The sequence below is a fragment of the Artibeus jamaicensis genome, unplaced genomic scaffold (genome assembly GCF_021234435.1).
Source record: "Artibeus jamaicensis isolate MK-2021 breed Jamaican fruit bat unplaced genomic scaffold, CSHL_Jam_final contig_452, whole genome shotgun sequence".
Classification (NCBI taxonomy): Eukaryota; Metazoa; Chordata; class Mammalia; order Chiroptera; family Phyllostomidae; genus Artibeus; species Artibeus jamaicensis.
The window spans coordinates 11,493,149-11,518,771 of NW_026521837.1; the positions used below are offsets into that span (position 1 = coordinate 11,493,149).

Here is a 25,623-nt window from a genome sequence, read left to right on the forward strand (position 1 = left end):
ATTACAACAACAAAAGCAAGATCTATACACAGTACAGATCTGGTAAAATTTGGACCCAGATGTGTGAGTTGAATATTCAGTGCATCAAGTGCTATCCTGATACTGTGGGTGAAAAGAACAAAGTAGTGACCATGCAATGTCATGAGGAAACTGAATAACAAGGGCATTGGGGGGAAAATGTGAGGTCCTATGTGTGTGAACTCGTTTGTAATTGATAGTACCATGACAATTGTAAGACATGCATAAGTAATGCATTCCTATGTTCAGTGACGCATTATTACAAATAGCCAATATTTGGAAGCAGCCCAAGTATTCATCAGATGAGTGGATAAAAAGGCTATGGTACATTTGTACAACGGAATACAATTTGTCTGTAAGGAAAGAAGGAAATCTTAGCCTTTGTGACAGCATGGATGGACCTGGAGAGTCTTGCGGTAAGTGAAATCAGTCAGTTAAAGAGAAGTACCATATGGTTTCACTTATACGTGGAATCTAATGAACAAAACAAACAAAATAGATACAGACTCATAGATACGGAGAACAGACTGATAGGTGTCAGAGGGGAGGGAGGGTTGCAGGGCTAGGAAAAAAAGGTGAAAGGACGAAGCGAAAAAGAAAACAAAAAACTCATACACACAGACAACAGGATGGTGGTTACCAGAGGGAAAGGGGGTGAGGGAGGTAGAAGAAGGTAAAGGGGATAAATGGTGATGGAAGGAGACTTGACTTGGGGTGGTGAACACACAATGCAATGTACAGACGATGTACTATAGAATTGTACCCTTAAGCCTATATAATTTTATTAACCAATATCATCCCAATAAATTCAATTTTTAAAAAAGGCATGCATAAATAGTGCAGACAGGGAAAAATAGAATGAAAAATGAAGTAAGGAAAGATACAACATAAAAGCATGCTCTTTAATGGGAAGGTACTGAAATATAAAAAATTACCTTACATGCTGCATTTAGAATTTAAATCTCACTTTTCCCCAGAAACGCAATTATGGTAGTGAGCTAAATATAGCAGGTGATTATCAAAATGGTGGAAATGCTCAATATTTTTTATTCTCCAAAATTAGTAATGGTGATAGGGGACTCAAGACTTGGAAAATTTTAGCTTAAGGTAAAAAGTTATAATTCTAGCAAGTAATGTGTATGTTAAAGCTTTTGTTTCAGAAACTACAGATAAGGCCCATCTTAGCTCCTGGGAAAACAGCAGACCTCCTGGGGCACTGCTAGAGATTATTGCCTGGGGACAAATGGAGGAATCTGGACCTTTGTGTTCCAGGGAGAGACAGAAGACCACCCAGGATAAGAATGTTGCAGCTTCTATGACCTAATGAAGCCCTCCCTGAATCCTCCCTGAATCTCAAAGCCTTCCCTGAATCTCAAAGCCCTCACCGTACCTTGTTTATTCCCTGGTATAAAAATTCTGGCCTAGAAAGAGAAGGCAAGATAGTCTGTTAGGGTATGAACCCACCATCTTCTCAGATCACCAGCCATCTGAATAAAGCACCCATAAAGATTTAATCACTGTCATTGCTTATTGGGTTTGGTAGTGACAGGCAGCCCGAATGCTGGTGTCTATTCCTGTTACAATGGCAGTTACTAGAGGCTAAAACTTTTAAAAGGCACATACAGGGATGGAATCATTGTGGATTCCACAAGTCACAAAGACTGAAGACCTTTTTGTCAGTATTTCTTAATATGAAGTGCATGGAGCACTATGGATTCCATGAACCCCCTGAAATTATGTACAATCTGTTGTGCGCATATACAATTTTCTGGAATGTATTCCACACCTTCTTACAAATCAGATTCTCAAAAGACAATCATGACCATCCTCTCTAGTTTTCCAAATTAAGAATGATTACTCAGGGGCAGAGAGGTGGGCAGTGGCAATGGTGGTAGAATGATTACTCTAGGAAAAAAAGTACTTGCTTACAAACTGGTAACATTTGGCTTAGTTACTTGTTACCAAGGAAGAAAGATCTATTTAGCTTTATGATCTGACATCATGTCTTTTCCATTTCATGTTTGTTTGTGGGAGGTAAGATTAGTTTGCACAAGTTTCCATTACCAACTAGGTGTGGTTTACATTTTTAACAGATCAAGAAGGAATCCAGGTTTGCAAATCTCATTTTTAATTTCTGTTGCTGTTTATTATTTTGCTTGATTTCTTATTCAATTCAAGTCCGGAAAGATTGCTCATTCCTTGAATTGCTTTATGATTTTATTTTGATAAATATAAGGAAAAAAATGTAATTGCCACAAAGTCTTTCCTCCTATTTAATAAAGAAATTTGAGGATTCTATCAAACATTTTCACTGAGCCCATTTCAACACTAACAGTTAATTAACAGAATTTGGCAGCTTTATTAGTCAGGGTTCTACAGACAAAAAGAACCAATAGGAACATGTAAGTATTTATATAGAAAGAGCTGTATTGTGAGAGATTGGGTCCCTTGATTTTGGAGGCTGAGAAGTCACTCTACAAGCTGGAAAGCCGGTGGTGTAGTTCTAGTCCAAGACCCAAGTTCAAAGGCCAGAGAACAGGACCCGAGAAGGATGGATATTCCAGCTAAAGCAGAGAGAGTGAATTTTCCCTTCTAATACCTTTTTTGTTCTATTCAGGCCCTTAAGTGGATTGAAAGAAGCCCACCCAAATGGGTGAGGTCAATCTTCTTTACTCAGCCTACCAATTCAAATGCTAATATCTTCCAGAAACAACCTTGTGGACACACCTAGAATAATGTTTCACTAGCAAATCTGGGTACCTCTTAGCCCAGTCAAGTTGACACATAAAATTAACCATTACAGCAGCCCTACGTAAATATTCATTTTAATTTAAAAGGTGAATTCTATCCTCTTAGGAATCCTTGAAGCAATAATTTATTTCTGAAATCTTAGTCACCACATTTGTATAGTCCTGTTCACAAAGTTCTATTTCATGGTTTACATCTGTGAAACTTCATCTTTAAAAAAAAGTTCTATTTCACAGTTTATATTTGTGAAACATCAACTTTTTATCTTAACTATCGTGTGGAGTCACATAGAAATATTACACAAATTAGAAATGATGATGCTTCTCTATAATTAAGTATATATTTTCTATGATTAAGTATATTGCTAAAGAGATGCCTTTAATCTCACTTACATGACTTAGAAGGAGGAATTGGATATTATTGTGAGAAATTGTTCTTCTGACAAAGAATGAAGACACACAAATAAAGACTATTAAATGATGGCGTTTGGACTTAGCTGCTCCTAATTTGAGGTGAATAGGACATGAGCCTAAAATTTCCAGACAGTTGCTGGTCAGGTTATTTTAAAATGGGGGAGGACATTTTAATTCTAACTTGAAATATCAACACACTTGAGACAAAAAAGTAGAAGAATGTTATGTTCCAATTACCTATTACTGCTTAAGAACCTCCAAAATTTAGCGGTTTAAAACAATAAGCCATTTTATTAATGGATTAAAGACTCGAACATTAGACCTGAAACCATGAAAACCCTGGAAAAAACATAGGCTGTAAAATATCAGACACTGCTCATAAGAATATTTTATCTGATATATCTCCCCAGGCAAGAGAAACAAGAAACAAAGAAACAAATGGGACTACATCAAACTAATAAGTTTTCACACATCAAAGGAAACCATCAAAAAAATTAAAAGGCAACCCACAGAACAGGAGACCATATTCACCAATGATACATCTGATCAGAGGTTAAAATCTAAAATTAATAAAGAATTAATAAAACTCACCAAAAAAATTTAAAAATGGGCAAAGAACCTGAATTAACACTTCTCCAAAGAGGACATACAGATGGCCAATAGACATATGAAAAGACGCTAAATGTTACTAATTATAAGACAAACACAATTTAAAACCATAATGAGATATCACCTCACACCTGTCAGAATGGCTATCATCAACAAATCAACAAATAAAAAGTGCTGGTGAGGATGTAGAGAAAAGAGAACCCTTTTGCACTATTGGTGGGAATGCAGATTAGTGCAACCAGTAGCAGTGCAGTATGGAGATACCTCAAGAAGTTAAAAACAGATCTGCCTTTTGGCCCAGGAATCCCAGTTTGGGGAATATATGCGAAAGAACCCAAAACATTAATTAAAAAGAAAGATCTCATTTATTTATTTTTTAGAGAGAGGGAAGGGAGGAAGAAAGAGAGGGAGAGAAACATCAATGTGTGGTTACCTCTTGAAAGTCTCCAACTGGGGACCTGGCCCACAACCCAGGCATGTGCCTTGACTAGGAATCAAACCAGTGAAACTTTGGTTCACAGGCTGGCACTCAGTCCACTGAGCCACACGAGCCAAGGCCAAAAACACTAATTTGAAAGAACATAAGCACCCTTATGTTCTTTGCAGCATTATTTACAATCACCAAAATATGGAAGCAGCCCAAGTACCCTTCAGTAGATGCACAGATAAAACAACTATGGGACATCTACACAATGGAATACTATTTGGCTGTAAAAAAGAAGAAAATATTACCTTTTGGGATAGCATGGATGGACTTGGAGAACATTATGCTAAATGAAATAAGCCAGCCAGAGCAAGACAAATAACATATTATTTCACTCATATGTGGAATCTAATGAACAAATTGAACTAACAAATGAAATAGACTCATAGATATAGAGCAGGATGACAGCTATTGGAGGGGAGAAAAGAGGTGAAGGGATTGAGTAAAAAGGAAAAAAGACTCATGGACATGGACAAAGGTGCAGTGATCACAGTGGAGAGGGGGGCATAAGGGGGTTAAATGGTAATGGAAAAAAATGAAAGGAAGAAAGGAAAAAGAGAGAGAGAAAGGAAGGCAGGAAGGAAGGAAGGAAGGAAGGGAAGAAGGAAGGAAGCAAAGAGAAAGAACAGCATTAGAATCTAAAAAAGAGAAAGAGAACTGTAAAAAAAACAATAGCCATTTTATTGTATGTCATGATTTTGTAGGTCATGAATCTGGGCCAGGCTTGCTGTGTGATTGAGATTTTATCATTTCTTTGTCATATACTAGTTGAAACACTTTTTACAAAGACAATTTTCTTAATTTGTTGTTTGATTATCTAGTAGAACTCGTCACAGAGTGAAGGCAGAATAAAAGCTTGGTTCTTTTCCTCTACTTACCAGTTTTCATGATAATGAATTGTCTTCCTTTCATTCTCCAAAGACAACCAGTTTTTAAAAGAAAAAAAATGCCATCAAGAACTCAAGTATTTGATGGTTTTCAAGAAATTATAATATTTGCTCTTACTGAAATTCAAATTGTCCCATTTGTGGTTAATAGTGGAAGGCTTTTCAAGTTGACTCCTGGATCTTTTACAATGATGTTAGTGATCATTGATAACTTTCTTGCTTTTTGGAACAGAAAAGATACACTAGGTTCATCACGAACATTTCCTGTCCCAGACTATAATCTGTCCTTTTTCCAAGAAGTCCTAACTTTCTTTAGTGGTGAATGATATTTCAAGATGTTGGAGGTAGAGATGTATATTGGGCTAGTCAGTTCCTAGGCCTATTCAATGGACACAGATAGAAAATACACGCACACATTATATGTGTGTGTATGTAGTGTGTGCCTGTGTGGGGATGTGTGGGTATGAAACTTTGTAAGTTTCTACTAGTATTTCTCATACAAATAAAGGACCACTCTGCACTTTAGGATTTGCACTCCAAACTCTCTGTGTCACCTCAACATTTTCTTTCTTCTACTTGATAATCTTGGTTCTCAAAGGAACAGGGAATAATAGAGTTATTCATTTGCTTTATCCAAGAACACACTCACGACAGTCTCAGAATAACAATATGGTGGAACCTCGGTTCTCAAACTTAATTCATTTTGGAAAACCAAGAAGCATTTTGTTAAAAGATGGAAACTCCTTTGTTTGTTGCCTGAGAGACACGTGACTGATCATACAGATGGCAGCATCAAAGGGTTGTTGGGTAGAGAATTGAGCACCAAAGTTTTCTTAGGCAACAGAGACATTTCTTCATCAATAACTTGGTCAAGAACCAAATTTTTCAAAAACCAAGATGTTCAGGAACTAAGGTTTGACTGTACTAACACATTTACTGCAACCAACTACTGAAAAGTTAAAAAAAATTTCCATATGTTCCTACTATTCTCTCTTTAATAGGTTACATAGACAGATCATACAAGCATTATATAATATACTCTTTCCTGTTAAACCTTATATTGTCTTTGTTCTATATGTAACTATATAGTTAATGCTGAATCTCTCCTATTGTTTCTATAGACATTTTGGTTTTATGAAATTCATTCTCTAATAGATTCTTCAGGAATGCTCAGGAGAACAACATTCTTGTATAATGTTAATAGTTTATTACTGCATTTATATTAGAAAGCATATTTGCTCAATATAAAATTCTTGGAACATATTTTATTTCCTTGACCACCCTAAATACAATGTCCCATTCTCTTCTGGCATAAACACTTGCTGTTAAAACTGTGATGATAGTATAGTTTCTTTCCCCCTTATAGGTCACTTACTTGCTTTTGTCTAAGTGTTCAAGGAACTTTTAAAATTTTTCTTTAAATTCTAAGTTCTTCTAGAATATGTCTTGGTATTGAACATCTGGGTTGATATGGTTAGGTCAACAGTGTTCTCTATTAAAATACAATTTCAAGTCTTTATAATTTTTATGAAGTATTTTTTTAGTTTTTTATTTTCTCTTACATTCCCTTGTTTTGGTTTCTCTCTGTATTGACTCCTATTGTAATTATGTTGGACCATTTTTTCTTATATTCAATATTGATTATTTTCTCTTGAAATCTATTTACTTTTCTATCTCTTTTTTAGTTTTCCTTTTCACTCTATTTCTCTTAAGGCATTATCTGTTATGTTTAGCTAGATTAATCTTCATTTATAAGATTTTTTTGTTTTATTTCTCTTCCATTCTTGAATTGTGTCACCTCTTTCCTGAAATTTTTAAACTCTGTTTTATGTTGTTCTTCAATGTATCATTCTAAAAATATTCAGCTCATTTTAATATTTATTTGTAGTTATCTGTATACTCAGGCATTTTATCTAGTTATTATTAACATTCACTCAACAAATATTTATTGAATATGTACTATGTGCAGAAAGGCACTGTATACTGAAATTGAACCACACAAGCCAAACAAGATTATTGTTTTGTGAAACTAAAGTTTTTTGGTTGTTTGCTATGCAGCAAAAAGCACACACCATATTTATAATTATTAAGTCTTAACTGTGTTTAGTCTTAACAGAATACCATTATAATATGTATTCTCTGTTCTTGAAATCCTTATTTTTTACCGTGTTATCTAGATTTATGACTTTGGAAACATGTTAAGGAAAATATATTTTCCAGGAATTAAAGGTATACAATTAATTTTCTTCTTCCATGAATGAATAACATATATTTGTTTTTATTACATTTTATTGATTATACTATTACAGTTGTTCCAATTTTCTCCCTATGGCCCTCTCCATCTAGCACCCTGCCTCCGTCAGGCAATCTCCACACCATTGCTCATGTCCATAGGTCATGTGTATAAGTTCTTTGGCTACTCGATTTCCTATATTGTACTTCACACCTCCATGACTATTCTGTAACTACCTATTACTACTTTTTAATCCCTCACCTTTTCATCCATTGCCCTTTACTCCCCTTCTTCATCTGGTAACCATCAAAATGTTTTCTGTATTCATGATTCTGTCTCTGTTCTTCCTGTTTGCTTAGTTTGTTTTTTAGACTTAATTATTGATAGGTGTGTAATTATTGCCATTTTATTGTTCATAGTTTTGATCTTCCTTTCTAAAATAAATCCTTTTAACATTTTATATAATAATGGTTTGAATTCCTTTTTTTTTTTTTTTTGTCTTGGAAGCCCTTTATCTGCCCTTCAACTCTAAGTGAAAGCTTTGCTGAGTAGAGCAATTTTGGCTATAGGTCCCTGCCTTTCCTGACATTGAATATTTCTTGCCAGTCCATTCTAACCTTCAATGTTTCTTTTGAAAAATCAGTGGGCAGTTTTATGGGAATTCCCCGATAGGTAGCTATATTCTTTTCTCTTGCTACTTTTAAGATTCTTCATTTATCTTTAACCTATGGCATTTTAATTATGATGTGTCTTGGTGTGGACCTCTTTGTATCTATCTAGTTTTGGGCTCTGTGCTTCCTGGATTTGAGTGGATGTTTTTTATGCTGTTGAAGTCCTCACTAAGCTCCTTGAGCATCTTTATAACCAGTGTTTTGAACTCTGCATCTGATAGATTGCTTGTTTCCATTTTTAGTTATTTTTTTACATTTTTTATCTCTTCTTTCATCTGGGCCAGCCATGTTCATTGTCTCCTCATTTCAACAGCCTCCTTGTATTTGTTTCTATGTATTAGGTAGAGCTGCTTTGACTCCACGTCTTGGTAGTGTGGCCTAATGTAGTGGTGTCCTCTAGGGTCCAGTAGCACAGCCTCTCCTATCACCCAGGCTGGGTACTTGAGGTGTGCCCTTTGTGTGGGCTGAGTTCACCATCCTCCTGTAGTTGGGCCTTGTTTGCTGTTGGTAGATCAATAGGAGAGATTTACCCAGGCCAGTCAGTTGTAAGGACTGGCTATGACCACTGATCACCAACCTCTACCCTCTGTGGAGGATCAGCTGTGCAGGGACCAGGTGGTAGTGGTCTGACATGGTCAGTAGCTGCCCACTGGGTGTGCTGGTTCTGGGGTTTCCTGGGTGGTGCAGGCCATGGTCAGGCTCCACCTATGTTCTGCCTGGGGCCACACTGCCTGAGCTATAGAGCAATCTGAGATGGCTGCTATTTGTGCTTGGGTTGAATAACATATATTTGATCCAGAAAAATAGAGTTATGATACTTTCCCTCCAGATCTTTGTAGCTGTTGCATTATTACCTTCTGGCATTTAGTTTAATTATAACTTTTCACAGATTATTTTATTCCCTTGTAGGCTAGAGAGGTTTTTTTCCGGGGGAGAAAAAAAACCCTTACAAAGCAGTTTTAAAATTCCTATAAATTAAAAAATAATCTTCAGGATGTTTTTAGTTCATAGTCTCTTTTAATTGATTCTGCCTTGAATTCAGTGATCTTTTTTACTTGCAGACTACCATTCTAGAAGTCAAGGCCCACACAGAGAATTCCTTTATTTTATTCTCTTGTCCTCTGTTACAGGCAGAATGGTGTCCCACCCAAAATTCATATATTCATACTTGAAAATGTCACCGTACTTGGAGACAGGGCCTTTAGAGAGGAAATTAAGTTATAAATGTGGCCACTAGGGTGGGTCCCAATCCAATAAGATTGGTATTCTTCCAGAAGAGAAAATGTGGACACAGGCTAGTACAGAGGGAAGACTATGTAAAGACACAGAAGAAGACAGCCATCTCTATGCCAGAGAGTCTTGGAACAGATCTTTCCCCCATGGTTCTCAGAAGAAACAAATTCTCCAACACCTTCTCATCACACTTCTAGTCTTCAGAGTTGTGAGAAAATGAATTTCTATTGTGTAAGCCATTTAGTCTGATATTTTGTTATGGTAGTCTGTGGTACTTTGTTATATACTTTCTTACCTTTTGACCCATGGCCAAGCAAAATCCCAATCATGGGTCATTCCAATTTTCCCAGGTCTATGAATGGTGCAGAATCACCCCATCCTTAGAACTGGAAAATAAATAATTTTCAGTATTAGTTAAGTTCCAAATATTTCATGGGACTTACTTGTACTAAAAATGTATTTGTAGTTTATCTAAAATTAATATGTAAGAAAATTTTGTATTTTACAAAGCAGCTCTTTGTGTTTTTTTTTGCAAATATGGCAACCCTAGGTGGAGTCAGAGTTGAACATTTGAGCTGGGTGTCCATATGCATGAGCACATGGCCCCTAATGGTTTTACAGTGAGAGGAAGTAATATAGGAAAGGCAGATGCATGGGCCAACCAATTCTCCTTGATTCCCTCACACTGTCTGTCATAAATTCAACCTGGTTTTCTAGGTCATTTCAAAATAGGACAACAGAAGATATTTTATTTTTAAAGTTTGTTAGCTCCATTTACAATGTTTAAATATTTAGACTTAGAGTATTTGGGTCCCCATTTTCACTCTTGCTCCAGCTGTACAAAAAGGTCAAAGAGGTTTGGATTGTTGCAGAAAATTGCCCTAAGAGTCATTATCAAGCACACTTAAAGGATAAGGAAACTAGACTTAGAAAAGTTGTATATAATTTGTCCAAAGTCATTTACCTAATGGAATCCGATTTTCAATGTTAGATCTACCTGAATATATAGCAGATACTTTTTAAAAATTTACATGTACAGTATGGTGACTATAGTCAATAATATTGTCTTGTATATTTTTAAGCTAAGAGAGATCTTAAATATTTTCATTACTAAGAATAATTTACTACTTATAAGCTCATCTATCCTTTGAACACATCATTTAATATGCATGTATAAAGCAGGTGCATTTAATGGGATAGCAAAGATAGGTATAATGGAAATTCTAATTTTTCAGGTTTTGATTTTGAATTTAATTGGTCCAGATGCTTGTTTTATGTGTGCTCACATTTGATAAATCAGTGGGTTTGTGTTATGATTCAAAACATTGACTTATAAAACTGAATGCCAATTTAAGTTTACAATGACCAATGTATTTGGAGATTAATGACTTGTAGTAATTCCTTTCTCACAGGATCAAATTACAACTCAGAAAACTGCCTGTTTGTTGCTAGCTTAAGTTTTGTGACATAGTCTTTCTTATGTCAGCCAGGCAACTGCTCTGCCAGCTGCTCACGGAACCAACAGCATCAAGGAATAGATGAGAGTCACATAAGGTAACTATGCTATTCACTGATCTTTTATTGAATGAAGGTTCACTCAAAGTAGAACATCAATACACATAAATATTCTACTCCCACTCTAACAATTTAGGAGGGATATAACACACATGGCAATTGAAGGGGGATAAGGAGCACAAGTCCCAGAGTCTCAGTAAATAGGTCTGTGAGACAACATGGTGGGCAAGGGAGCCATCAGTGTCCTGCAAGGAAGAACCCATCTCACAGGTCAGAGCATACGGTCTTGATCCAGCAGAACAGAGCCTTGTTAGCCAATGCTTAACAGAAATAAGCATGTTGTGGAGCAGCACTCTGGTGTGTGGAGCTCAGTTTTCTCAGAAATGGTCTGAGGCCTGCTTCAGTTATACTCTTGAGGGTGGTGTAATCCACCCCCATGGGTCTCTTGACTGTCTGGGTACCCCTGATGGTGGGTGGGGAATTTTCCCAGGAGCCTATCTGTGGGTGGTCCTGCTCTGCAGACATGGCTGTTCTGATCATGTGTACAAATATCTGAGGTGTGCTTCCTTGCCAGAGATGTCTAATATGACTTAGGTGGTTTCCTTTTTGAACCAAAGTGTCATATCTGGCTGGCAGCCAGCTTGGTTGACACAAGTGACGCCATTTTTTGTATACTTTACACTATCTTTCCAGATAAACACCATTTTTTTGGTCCTACTCTTCACACTGTTTAGTCTAATGTTAGAACAATGGGAGTAAATATTCTTAAGGTGATATATTTCCATCAAGATGGGTAATCGTCATATTATATTTTAAGAACAATCCAGCCAACATTGAGGAGGGAATTTATATGCTTAGAAGCTGAAGACACCTGGGTTTTTACTCCTTGCCAATCAAGTACTTAACATCTGCAGGCCTCAGTTTCCTTATCTGGTTAAAAACACGCTTGGCCTGCAAATCAAAAGATGATGGTTCAATTGCCCATCAGGGCACATGCCTGGGTTGCAAGCCAATGCCCAGCGAGGGCCAATTCCCAGCAGGGGACTCAAGAGAAGCAACCATACATTGATATGTCTCTCCCTCTCTCCTTCTCTTCTAAAGATAAATAAATAAAACAAAACTTAAAAAAATCCACGCTTCCTATGAGTTCAGATTATACATACAAAACATTTAGCACAATATTGTTATTATGCTATCTATATGTAATCTAAAATATGGACTGTAACATATGAAACATTATATATTATTGTTGTGCTATTTGTTGTCATTGTGCTATTTATTATTGTTCTATTTAACACCTCCCCAGCTAACCTAGAGAAACAGGCCATAAGCCCTCTTCCTAGGCAAAGGCGGATACGAGTTACCATGACAACAGCTCTAGCCCTGCCATTTTCCACTCCGGCGTCGCTAGGGAAGAAAAAAAGCTTTGGCTGCGTGTTGCGTCATCACTACGCGCTCGTTGGATTTGTCCGTGCTGTTTTAGAAGGTCCCGGCCCGGTTCCCGTCGCCCCACGCCAGGAATTATTTTTTTCTTTTCAACCTTTGTTACATCGCACTAAGACTGCTAGACTGTAAGTACCTAAAGAAGGAAGAAGGAGGGCAAGCGGCCGAGTGAGAAATGAAAGAGATGCCTCGGCACTCTCTCCTCCACATCACAGCCTTCCCTGTGTTTTCTTAATCCTATCAGCTTCCTCTCAGCTGGGATCGCGCCGCGTCAACTTCCGGGCGGGTGCCCGCCAGCACGGCCTCCCTGTTCCCCTGCTTTGGCCCCTTTGTGTCCCCGCGGTGTGGAGGAGCGGGCCCTGGCACGTCCTTTCGTGGAGAGAGCGCCGTAGTACAGGGAGCCTCTGCTGTGGGCGGGCGCGCGGCTCGCCCGGGGGGTTAGAGTGGGGAACGTGCCTGCGCGCGCTAGGGTAAGAGGAGGTTGCACGAGGGTCAGCTTGTGGTTTGAGGAAGGAGGGGGTTGGGGATTGGGGAACGAAGGCGAGTTAAGAAGGGCAGTGGAAAGATTTTTTTAAAAGATACCTGTGACTACCTTCTGATTATTGTGGCCTAACAATGAAGCGCAGCCATTATAGTCATCCTGAGCCACTGGCACATTCGCGGTCTCTTAATTGCTCTGGGAATGAACTGCTATGCTTTTATATTGTTTTCATGGCCTCTTTTTATTTCTATATTTTCTCCCTGCAGATAGTTCATTTAAAACTCCCAATCCCACAGGGTATTGATTTCTACCAATATGAATCTTTTCAACCTGGACCGTTTTCGCTTTGAAAAAAGGAGTAAGATTGAGGAAGCTCCCGAAGCAACCCCTCAACCCTCCCAGCCTGGCCCTTCTTCACCAATTTCTCTTAGTGCTGAAGAGGAGAATGCTGAAGGGGAAGTTAGCAGGGCAGGCACCCCTGATTCAGATATAACTGAAAAAACAGGTGAGTTATTATATTGCAGTTTGATGTTGCATCAAGAGATTTTTAAAAGATTAAAGGCAGAAGCAATTTTAATTTTTATTCTCGATGTCAAATGTATTAATGCATTGTCTTACACTGTGCCCTTTTAAATACAGTTTAGGGACTGCTATAGGCACCACATACCGCCAACTAAACATCTATCCATATCTGCTTAACTTTTATGAGTTCTTGAAATATGGCCCAGTGATGGCAGTAGAAATCAGAATATAGGTCATCTTTAATCTTTAGGTCAGTCCTATGAATCACCTAGTTATTTATCACCGAGTTATTTGGCTATGTGTTTACACTGATTTCTCCAAAAATATTGATCAAGTCCCATGAGCTAGACTTTATTCAGGGTACTTGAAGATAAACCTCTACGAACAAAAAACATCAGGTTGCATTCAGATTTTGCCAATACTTGATTTCCTGGAGATCCCAAAAGTGCAGAAGAATAATTGGTATTCTTCATGGTGAATGAACCATTTTTAATCTGCAGCCGGTTGTCAGGGACAATAAATAGCATTTGAGAGGAGGCCCAAAATTCGAGTTTTCATTTTAATCTATGTTATTCTAAAAGTTAAAAATTAGAATATATTTGAACTCTTACTATGTTTAGACATAGTGCTTTGCATTCTCTCATTTAATTGACTCAAAAATCCAATGAGTTATTGTCCACATTTTGCAGAAATGAGACCCTGGGATGTTAAATTGTTAGGAAGTAGGTAGAACCAGAACTCAAATCCAAGCAATCTAATTCTTGAAGGTGAAAGGGATATTAATAAGTTTTATTTTAATGTTTATTGTAGTAATGTTCTTTTTAATGCAAAACTTAACATTTCACAAGCAGTTTTAAAATTAATGTGGACCTGATAAGATTAGCAATAGGTATGTCTTAATCCTTTGTATCTCTTATTTTCTTTGCTACTCTTCTGTTTCAATGTAACATTGATTGCAGCATCCCTCAAGTTACCATTGGAATGACCTTTTTAAATACTTTGGTGTAAAGCGGAACTTGGTACAATGATTTGGTAAATGGAACTTGGTACTATTGGATTAAGTAGTAATTAGGAGTCAGAGTTCGAAAGGCTTTGCCTAAAGAGTTGTGAACTTGTGTGAGTTCTGTTCAGAAGCACTGAAGGATTTTAAGCACAAGAGGGATGTCCCTGTATTTATTTTTTCAATAGATGATTTGTTTGCATAACACGTGATAGCTAATGTCTAAATTTCCAGCCATTTTACTTTTTAAAAAAATATTTTATTATTTATTTTTTGAGAGAGGGGAAGGGAGGGAGAAAGGGTGGGCGAGAAACATTGACGTGAGGTCCCAACTGGGGACCTGCCCCGCAACCCAAGCACGTGTCCTGACCAGGAATCAAACTGGTAACCTTTTGGTTTGCAGGCCAGCACTCAATCTACTGAGCCATCCCAGCCAGGGCCATATCCTTTCCTATTTTAACAGTAAATACATTAATCTGTTTCTTAGGCACTTGGGGCTGGGAGGATTGTTTTGTGGTTTAAGAGCAGGACATGTGATCTTTGAGTCCTTAGCAACCACCTCTGTTCGTCATTTTAAATGGAACATTGGACAAATCACTTAAAATCTGAGATTCACAATTTTTTGATATGTAAAAGTACTTTGTAAAGTAGAACTCAGTGGAATGTTATAGTTATTTATCAGTATTAATAATGTAATATTCTTAATTGCATTTTCTATTCAGAAAATGCTTTTCTGCATTTTTTCTGTCTCAGGCAACTTCACTCCTTTTTATTGAGACTTTTTTGGTATAAAAATTCCTTTTAAAAACTGAGATTACTTTTAGGAATTATAATTAAATGGAAACAATGGAAAATACGAAAATTAATTTTGTTCTGGGCATGGTGAGAATTCATCCTATTAGGAATAGAGAGCTTTATGTTAGGAAGCAATTACTGTAAACGGTACTGTAAATTTTGAAGAATCCTGAAAACAGTCTAAGTGTATACTTTATATTAAAGGTACTAGGGATCCATTTTAGGTAGAAGGGTGAAATGATGAAAGAAAGTTGTTTGGTAAAAAAGTCAGTCTAGCAGATATGAGTCCTATATGTATATATTTTTTAGAGGATAGGGTTGGAAGAGAGAGAAATCATTTAGGACACTTTTATAATCCTAACTTGATGGCAGTAAAAATGGGGAAGAAAGAAATGTGAGAGTTTTCAACACAAGAGAGGGCAGAGGTCCTCCCACCTCATCCCCCTCGATCGAGGACATCCCTTCATTGATTTTTAGAGAGAGAGGAAGGGAGAAAGAGAAATGTTGATGTAGGACAGAAACATTAGTTGATTGCCTCCTAAATGCTCCCAGACCCAGGATTGTAAGCTCCTGGACCAGAGATCAAACCCACAACCTTTTGGTTATGGGAGATGCTACACCTGAGTGAGCCACACTGGCCAGGGCAGGGTTTTAAAACCTGATTGCTGGTAGGAATGAGATAAAAATTTTAGTTTAGATAAGTGAAGAAAATTGTAGTTTTGTACATCAGAATAGATATGAAGTACGCATTGCAAGCCATTGGGCATACCTTTAAAAATTCAAGTAAGAGTTAAAGTCTTGTTCCAACCTAGTTTATTGGAGTAGACCAAAGACAACTTTAGCATGGGAGATGCAGATGCCGAATTAATGTATGGGCCTTGGGCTGTGGAGAGGACAAGATACTGAAGTTATATTTAATAGCAGGACTAGATATGAGATTGGAGAATTATCGGTGAGATGTGAATATTTACCTTTCTTTATCATATGGTAACCTCATATTCTGTTATTGTGGGATGCTGTTCTGTATTTACTAATTTGCAGTAGAATGTGTTAGGGTTTAAATCAGCTTATAGGAAATTTTAAAAAATGACCTGTAATTACTCTTTTTTTTTTAGCTAATCTGTTACTTATCTAATTTGAGTTAAGATTTCATTTCTTACCACTTTCCTTAAGGTACTGTGACCCAGCCACATTGTTTCTTTTTTTAAATATATATCTTTTTTTTTTATTGTTCAAGTACAGTTGTCCTCATTTTCCCTCCACCCCAGCCATCCCTACCCTTGATCCTACCCCCTTTTGGTTTTGTCCATGTGTCCTTTATAGATGTTCCTGAAAACCCTTCCCCTTGTCCCCACATTATCCCCTCCCACCTCCCTTCTGATTACTGTCACTTTATTCTTAATTTCAGTGTATCTGGTTATATTTTGCTTGCTTGCTTGCTTATTTTGCTTGATTAGGTTCCATTTACAGGTGAGATCATATGGTATTTCTCATTCACTGCCTGGCTTATTTCACTTAGCACAATGCTCTCCAGTTCCATCCATGGTGTTGCAAAGGTAGGAGCTTCTTTGTTTCTGCTGCATAGTATTCTATCGTGTAAATGTACTGTAGTTTTTAGATCCATTCATTTTACTGATGGGCACTTAGATTGCTTCCAGCACTCGGCTATTGTAAATTGTGCTGTTATGTTGGGGTGCATAAGTTCTTTTGGATTGGTGTTTCAGGATTCTTAGGGTATATTCCCAGCAGTGGAATTGCCAGGTCAAAAGGCGATAGCATTTTTAGTTTGCTGAGGAAATTCCATACTGTTTTCCACAGTGGCTACACCAGTTTGCATTTCCATCAACAGTGCACTAGGGTTCCCTTTTCTCTACAACCTCACAAGCACTTGTTGTTTATTGATTTGTTAATGATGGCTGTTCTGACCAGTGTGAAGTGATATCTCATTGTGGTTTTGCATCTCTCTGATGGCTAGTGTTGCTGAGCATCTTTTCATGTCTCTGGGCCTTCTGTCAGTCCTCCTTGGAGAAGTGTCTGTTCAGGTCCTTTGCCCATTTTTTAATTGGGTTGTTTGTCTTCCTAGAGTGGAGTTGTGTGAGTTCTTTATATATTTTGGAGATTAAACCTTTGTTTGAGGTATCATTGGCAAATATGTTTTCCCATATGGTTGGTTCCCTTTTCATTTTGCTGGTGTTTTCTTTAGCCATGAAGAAGCTTTTCAAAAAAAAAAAAGAAGCTTTTCATTTTGAAGAGATCCCTTTTGTGTGTTCTTTCTTTATGTCCCTTGCCCTAGGGAACATATCAGTTAAATATTGCTGTGTGGAACATAATCAGTGAAAATATTGCTGTGTGGAATATCTGAGATTTTCTTGCCTATGTTCTCCTCTAGGACTTTTGTGGTGTCACGATTATATTTAAGTCTTATAGTTAAATCTATTTAAGGCTACATGAATTTATTTTTGTGTATGGTGTAAGTTGGTGATCAAGCTTCATTTTTTTGCATGTAACTGTCTAGGTCTCTCAACACCATTTGTTGAAAAGGCTATTTTTACTTCATTTTATGCTTCTGCCCCCTTTGTCAAATATTAATTGACCATAGCGACTTGGGTTTTATTCTGAGTTCTCTGTTCTGTTCCATTGGTTTATGTGCCTGTTCTTATGCCAGTACCAACAGCTACATCCTTTCTTGAAAATGTCAAGAGCAGTCCATTCTTTCCTCCTTCTGCTTCCAGAGCCTTACTGATATTTGCATATGACTCTCAGCTTTTTTATTTCATTAGGGCATAGTGAAATGTTACCCTTTTTAGAAGGCCTTCCCTTGATCACTGTCTCTGAAGTAACAACTCCCCGCCAACCCCAGCCTAACTCTACTATATGTATTTATCACTGCCAACATTATATTATGTATTCTTTCTTATTAGACTGTGATCCTCAAGGAAGATCATGTAAATATACAAGAACATATAAATATACAAAGCCCGGCACATATAACATCCCTTTTCTATTAATCTTCTTAAAAGATTTCATTTACTTATTTTTTTAGAGAGATGAGAAAGGAGGGGGAAAATAGGGAGAGAAATATCACTGTGTGGTTGCCTCTCACACACTCTCTACTAGGGACCTGGCCTGCAACCCAGGCATGTGCTCTGACTGGGAATCGAATCAGGCCGCACCCAGTCCACTGAACCACACCAGCCAGGGCATAAAATCTTTTATTACAAAATTATAAGCACATAATTCTATAGCATAACAATATCACACTGAAGCACACCATATTGACATTTTAGGTGAAATGTTCAAATTAAAACTACAAATTATTATACCCATATACCTTACCAACCACACTCAAGCAGGTGTTACATCTGCTGGACCCTGTTTATAGTTGAAGTAGTGCAGTGTGAACTCATGGGGAAGATTTAAGCAGTGTAGTATCAAAATTAAATTTACAAATGATCATTTATTCTTCCTGGGAGAATCAGGAAATGTCATAGACAGATGACTTTGAATGGACCTTAAGCAATGAATCATTGTTTATTCAGTGAACAAGCAATGAAAATATGTGTTCCCTGAAAGGGTATGCGCTATGTTTTTGGGAAGGAGAGGTTATCTATGGAAGAGGAGGTTTAGGGCTATGTAGATGAAGCTGAAAAGAAAAATATAAACTCATGTATTTTTAGAGGCCTTCATAATTGTGCAAGGAAGAGTGAACTTTATTTGGTATAAACTATAGAATATTTCAATATGAGAAGACAAAGGATGGAGCTATTGCATTAGAAGCCTAAATGTAGGGAAATGACAGTAGTCAACAACAGAGGACAGTTTAGGGAAGTTTTATATGATGTATATTTTATGGTATTTTCCAAAGTTTAAAGATAAATCTTCCTTGCTTAGAGAGCTAGGTGATTGACACTGTCAACTGAATGAGGCAGTACCTTTAGGAGGATGATACTAAAACACAGTGAGTTTGAGTTACCTCTCATTTCAGTAACGAGGTCTAATGGAGGATTGTATATCAGAGTTTGGAGCCTGAGAAATCACCTTTGGAATCATTGTTGTGGTAGTTGACATAAATGCCCTAAGCAAGGTGTATAGTAAGAAACATCAGCATTAAATGATGGTCAGAGGAAAGTAAACCAATGACAGATACAGAGGATGACTAGGATAGTCATAGATCTGGTAGTATTCTGAAAGCTAAATAAAGAGGAGTTTATAGTTTGGTATGTAGTGAACAGTATCAAATGTGGGGAAGTCAAATTGGATAGGGACTGATCAGAGACCACTTTTCTTGGAAATTAATAAAAGGTAATGTTAACCTTTGTTTCAATAGAAATGTAAGGAGATGACTACTCTTTCAAAAGGGAAAGAGAAAACAGCTTGACAGGGAAGCAAGTGTCAAGAAAAGATGTTTTAGGATTGTTGGAAATTGAGTGTATTTGTAAAGATAATTTCCCTGGGGTGGGGAGGGGAGTGAGGGAAATAAAAAATAGATGTGTTTGTAGGTTATTTTTGAAGTTGGAATGAAGGAAAGTTTTAATATATGCTTGATAAATTTCTTAGTGACATAAATTCTTCACAAGTGGTTGCCATTTCAATGTGGTTGTCCTCTTGTAAGTAACAGTTGTCAATAAGTGAGAGAAAATTTGAAGATTACCAGTTATGAAAAAGATTTCTGAAGAGTACTGCTCTGCCACATACAGATAATATGGTCTTGGGTACATCATCAGTTTTGGACTTCACTTCCTTTGCTTAGATGTTTTCTGAGGTCCTTGCAAACAGTAAATGGATATGATCTTTGGAATGATAGTGCAGAATATATCACTGAGAGGCATGAATCTATAACCATTGGGTAATACTCATGCTTTTTTAGATGTGTGTGTGTCCAAAATGTGAGTCGTCATTATATCTTTGTATAGTCATTCTGGCATCTTAATGTCTGCTAGTGTTAGTTGAAAATCAGTGCTGGTAAGAGTCTGAATTGTTGTAATAGAAAAATAGAAGTACTCATACTTAAATAAAATCTTAAGTATATTTAAAATGTACATGTTTTTGTGTGTGTTTTCCTTCTATACCTTTTTACTTTATGGGCTTACCTATTGTTTTCTTCAAAATAAAATGTTATTAAAAATTAGATGATACAACACTGTACTGAAGAGAACATTTACAGTTTTCGTGTCAGTTCATATAATAGATTCCCATTAGGGGACATTGGTTGTTTTGGTTTTTGTCTTTATTTTTTTGCTGTCAAAAAACCTTTTTGGCCATAGTGACCATCCTTTTACTCAGATATTTTTGCAGGTGCACAATCTTGTAGGAAAATCCTGGAAATGGAATTGTCAGAACAGAAGGGTAAAACTAACATTTTAGTAATTGCCCAATCATCCTGTAAGTCTTAGCAGTTTGTATCAGAATACAGCTTGATTTTCAGATGTATGGTTTTGAATGCTAGATCAAAATATTGTGAACCCTTTCAATCCTTAACCGGCCAATAGGCAGTTATTTTTTAGTCTTTATTTTTAAGGTTAAGTATGTTTTCAATGTATTAGCCATTTGGATAATTTTCTGGGTGACTTCGTATGTGTTTGTGAGTGTGTGAAAAATGATTTGTAAGTTTTCAATTTTATTCTTCTAGTTTCCTGTTGTTTGCCGTAGAGAAATTTTACATTTTTATGTGGTCAGTTTGTTTATTGTTTTAAGACTTTTGGTTTTAGGTCCTGAACAGACAGGCATTCCTCATTCCCTATTACTACATAAATATTTTATCCATATTTTCTTATAGCACAACTGTTTTACATTTTTTTAATGTTTTATTGATTACGGTTAGCCCACTTTCCCCCCTTTATTCCCCTTGTCCTGCACAACCTTCCCACCCACATTACCCCACATTAGTTCATGTCCATGGGTCATATATAAAAATTCTTTGGCTTGTACATTTCCTATACTATTCTTAATCTCCCCATCTATTTTTTACCTACTATTTATGCTACTTATTCTCTGTACCTTTTCCCCCTCACTCCCCCGCTGATAACCCTCCATGTGATGTCCATTTCTGTGATTCTGTTCCTGTTCTATTGTTTGCTTAGTTTTTGTTTTTGGTTTGGTTGTTAATAACTGTGAGTTTGTTGTCATTTTACTGTTCATAGTTTTGATCTTTATTTTCTTAGATAAATCCTTTTAACATTTCATATAATAAGGATTTGGTGATGATGAACTCCTTTAACTTGACCTTATCTGGGAAGCGCTTTATCTGCCCTTCCATTCAAAGATAGCTTTGCTGGATAGAGCACTCTTGGGTGTAGGTCCGTGTCTTTCATGACTTGGAACACTTCTTTTCAGCCCCTTTTTGTCTCTAAAGTCTCTTGAGAAATCTGCTGACAGTCTTATGGGAACTCCTTTGTAGGTAACTGACTCCTTTTCTCTTGCTGCTTCTAAGATTCTCTCCTTAATTTAAATCTTGGGTAATGTAATTATGATGTGCCTTGGTGTGTTCCTCCTTGGGTCCAACTTCTTCGGGAGACTCTGAGCTTCCTGGACTTCCCGGCAGTCTTATTTCCTTTTCCAGATTGGGGAATTTCTCCTTCATTATTTGTTCAAATAAGTTTTCAATTTCTTGCTCTTTCACTTCTCCTTCTGCTACCTTCTCAGATCTCTTCTTTCATTTGGGCGATTTTTTTTTTTTTTTGGCTTGACATGCCTGTTACATATAAGTGGCAGAGCCTTAGGTGTTCACCAGGGCTAGGCAACCCAGTTGTTGGGTTGTGACGCTGTATGTGGGGGCCGGGTCAGAGAGGGAACAGTGGTGTTTGTTCTACTCTCTCTCGTATTTTAGTCCCTTCCGCTGCTTCCTACAAGCAAATTGTGCCCTTCTGGTGCTGGTTCCTGGGTGGGTGGGCTTGTGTACGTTCTAGGACCCTGTGGGTCTCTCCGATGAACTCTCCTTTGAGGCTGGGAGTTTCTCCTGCTACCACCTCAGTCCTCATAAGTGTTTTCAGTCTAAGGCTTTGAGGCCCTGGGTTGTACGGTCTGTCTAGCTCCCCGTTTGTTCCTCCAGGTTTATCTGCACTGGAATGTGGGACCGCCCAGGCTCCAATCTGCCACTTTGGAGGGCCTGCCCGCCACCACCTTGCCTACCCTGGTTTTAAATTGTTGTCCTTCTTTTGGTTGTGCAAGGAGGTACAGTGTGTCTACCTCTGCCTCCATCTTGGCCAGAGGTCCTATTTCTTATTACAGTAAAATGCATATATAACATAAAATTTACCATCTTAACTGTTTTTAAGTGTTATAGGTTAAGAGGTATTAAATACACTCACATAATTGTGCAACCAATCTTCAAACTCTTCATCTTGCAAAACTGAAACTCTACCCATTGAATAGTTACCTGCTACTCCCACCCCCTGGCAGCTACTCTTGTACTTTCTGTCTCTGAATTTGATTACTCTAGGTGCATCATAAAAGTGGGATCATATAGGATTTGTCTTTTTGTGAATGGCTTATTTCACTTTGCATAATGACTTTAAGGTTCATCCCTGTCGTAGCATATCAGAACTTCCTTTTTGAGGATGAAAAATAGTCCATTGTATGTATACACTTACTTGTTTATCCATTCGTTCATGGGTGGATATTTGGGTTGCTTTCACCTTTTGGCTCCTTTGACTAATGCTGCTATGAAATCAAGTGTACAAATACATCTTTGAGACTGCTTTCAGGTGTTGGGGGCATATTCCCAGAAGGCAAATTACTAGACCGTATAAGAAACCATGTTTTCCACGGCAGCTGTACCATTTTACATTCCCACCAACAGTGCACAGGGTTCCAGTTTCTCCCCATCCTTTCCAACACTTGTTATTTTCTATTGGCTTTTTTTTTTAGGTTTTATTTATTTTTAGAGATAGGAAGGGAGAGAGAAAAAGTGGGAGAGAGGCATTCATGTGCGAGAGATACATCAGTTGGTTGCCTCTGAAGCCCCCAACTGGGGACCTGTTCTGCAACCCAGGCACGTGCCCTGACCGGGAATTGAACTGGTGACCTTTCCGTTTGCTGGCGCAGGTCAGCATTCAGTTCATTGAGCCACACCAGCCAGGGCAAGTGTTGACTTTTTTAACCTTAAATCTCATTTGAAATTTATTTTGTTATAAGCACTAAAGAAAGGGCAATAAAGTTTTCTCCTTTGCTGATTACTTGTCATTTACTAGTCAGTTGTTTCAGATCTATTTACTGACAACTATTTTTTCTTATATTTGAAATGTCATCATTAGAGTCTAAATTCTCATTTGCATCTTCTGAGTCATTATCCTGTTTCTGTTATATTAGTTTACCACGTTATTTTAATTCTTGTTTTATGTTCTATATGTAATCTATTGTTTTGATATGGTTTTCTTGTTTTTCTCTTCCTTTTTGACCTGAAATTTCATATACATGGTTTCTGTGATTTTTATTTCTTAGTTTCCAAGTGGCTGAAGTTTTGCTTTAATGTTTCTGTTAACATTTACTTCTTTTTTAAAAAAATATTTTATTTACTTTTAGAGAGAGAGGAAGGGAAGGAGAAAGAGTGGGAGAGAAACATCAATGTGTGGTTGCCTCTCAGGTGTCCCCTACGGGGACATGGTCTGCAACCCAGGCATATGCCCTGACTGGGAATCGAGCTGGCGACCCTTTGCTTCACAGGCCCGTGCTCAATCTACTGAGCTGCACCAGCCAGGGCTGAACTTTTGATTCTAATACCACTATTTTGTGACCAGAGAATATGGTCAATAGTATGTCTTTAGTGAATTTACTGAGATTTTCTTTGTAGCTTAATACACAATTTCTGTAAAAAGTTCTAAGAGTAATTGAAAAGAAGACATAATTTAAGTATAAGTATAAATAAGACGTAGTTTAAGTATATTTAAGTATAAATATAATGATGTGCCAACTAATAGGTGAGTTTTATTTTATCCTTTTTTTCACTGGATCACAAAAGTATCATAAATCATTTTCTCGGATCCTGACTAAATACGTGTAACTAATTTTTAATGGAGTACAATGAATAGAAAATTATCAAAGTGTATATCACAATACAGGCTCTGAAATTTTAGTTTCAGTTATTTGTGTCTGACAATTTTTGTATTTAGGGTCATAATCTAACTGTCTCTCTTACAGTGAGTTCCGATTAAAAATACTTGAAAAACTGTTCTATATGTTAATTATTTCTGTGCTATCTTCTCTGTTAAGAACTTAGAGAAGAGAGTTAAATGTTCATATTTGTCTCTATGAACTTTTTGCCTTATATATCCTGCAGTGTTTATGCATTTTTATTGTCTGTATGTGGTTGAGATATGTTATGTTTTTATTTTAGATATACATTCTGTTATTAAAAGTACTTCTCAGGTTTAACACTTTTGCCTTGTCTAATACTGACAGCATGAGTTTATTTTCCTTTACATTTTTTAATTTATCTTTTCTTTTGACTTACCTTGAAATGCTTTTTCGCATTCATTTTAGAGTTACCTGTTAGAAACTACTCTTCAGCCTTGAAATCAACATACTCTTTGTTTTAGCACTTTCATCAGATAGTTGGAGGTATCTTTTTTAAGATGCTAAAGGTATTTCCCTGTCTTATGACATTAAAATTAAAGACTATCCAGATTTTACAATCTATTGTTTTGGTGATACCTCTTTTAAAAGGGCAAATATATGACATCATTTACTTGGTATTTAAAGGATCTTCCTTGAAAGTCGGTTGTCATATTAAAGAATTGAGCTATGTAGAACACATAATTTGAATATAAAAAAATGGCATCTTTTGTTAAACCTGCAGATAGGTATCGAAGTTTGTGTTATCATTTTACTTTGGCAAATCACTTTATGGATTATCAATATGATTTAGACTATTTCTTTGTGAACTCAGTTTTTTAGTAGTAATGACAACCAAGACATTTCCCCATGAACAGCTTGGTGAGAACCAAATTGTTCAAGAACCAAGGTTTCACTGTACTTGCCTTTTCACTATGTCGATTGTGCAAAAGCAGTGGTAGGTAAAAGTACTGGTGCCTTATCTCGAATCAAGGCCAAGACTAAATTCTTCTAATAGTTATTGTACTCTTAAAAATTTTTAAATGCCAGTTTCACTTAAGAATGTTACTGATGAAGCAGTAAAAAAAATGTAAATTTTAGTTAACCTTACCTTGTCAGTAGACACTTTAAATAAAAATATTTTGTGAAGAAAAACGTGAACTTCCCTTTGCTGCATACCAGAATATAATGGTTATTTCAAGGGAAACCACTTGAACAATTGCTTTGAATTGTGAGCTAAACTTGTCATTTTTTTCACAGAACACTGTTTTTACTTGAAAGGATGATTGACTGACAAACTACATTTATGCAGACTTCAGTATTTAGCACAAAACGAACAGTTTTCTTAAAAGTGAACAGTGATATTAAGGAAGACAACTGACAGTATTTATTGCTAGTGATAAAAGTCTAGTTTTCAAAAGAAAGGTTGGATTTTGGGAAATTAATATCCATGATTCTGAGTTTGACAACCACCAGAAATTTAGAAATCAGTGGTGATGTTATTGAATCTAATTTTTTAAAAA

General features: G+C 36.9%; 1 protein-coding gene across 4 annotated transcripts in view; it reads left to right on the forward strand.

The window, feature by feature from the left end:
• The first annotated feature begins 12,275 nt into the window (after positions 1 to 12,275).
• SMARCAD1 (SWI/SNF-related, matrix-associated actin-dependent regulator of chromatin, subfamily a, containing DEAD/H box 1) overlaps positions 12,276 to 25,623 on the forward strand; it is a 101,983-nt gene continuing 88,635 nt past the window's right edge. Inside the window, exons 1-3 of one of the 4 annotated variants that reach the window (XM_053666402.1) lie at positions 12,276 to 12,382; positions 12,499 to 12,724; positions 13,032 to 13,240. In XM_053666402.1, the coding sequence (XP_053522377.1) occupies positions 13,051 to 13,240 (190 nt within the window). In that variant the 5' untranslated portion in view covers positions 12,276 to 12,382; positions 12,499 to 12,724; positions 13,032 to 13,050. Of the gene's footprint in view, positions 12,383 to 12,498; positions 12,725 to 13,001; positions 13,241 to 25,623 lie in introns of all 4 variants that reach the window. The other 3 variants (XM_037140060.2, XM_053666403.1, XM_037140050.2) reach the window with 3 other exon arrangements.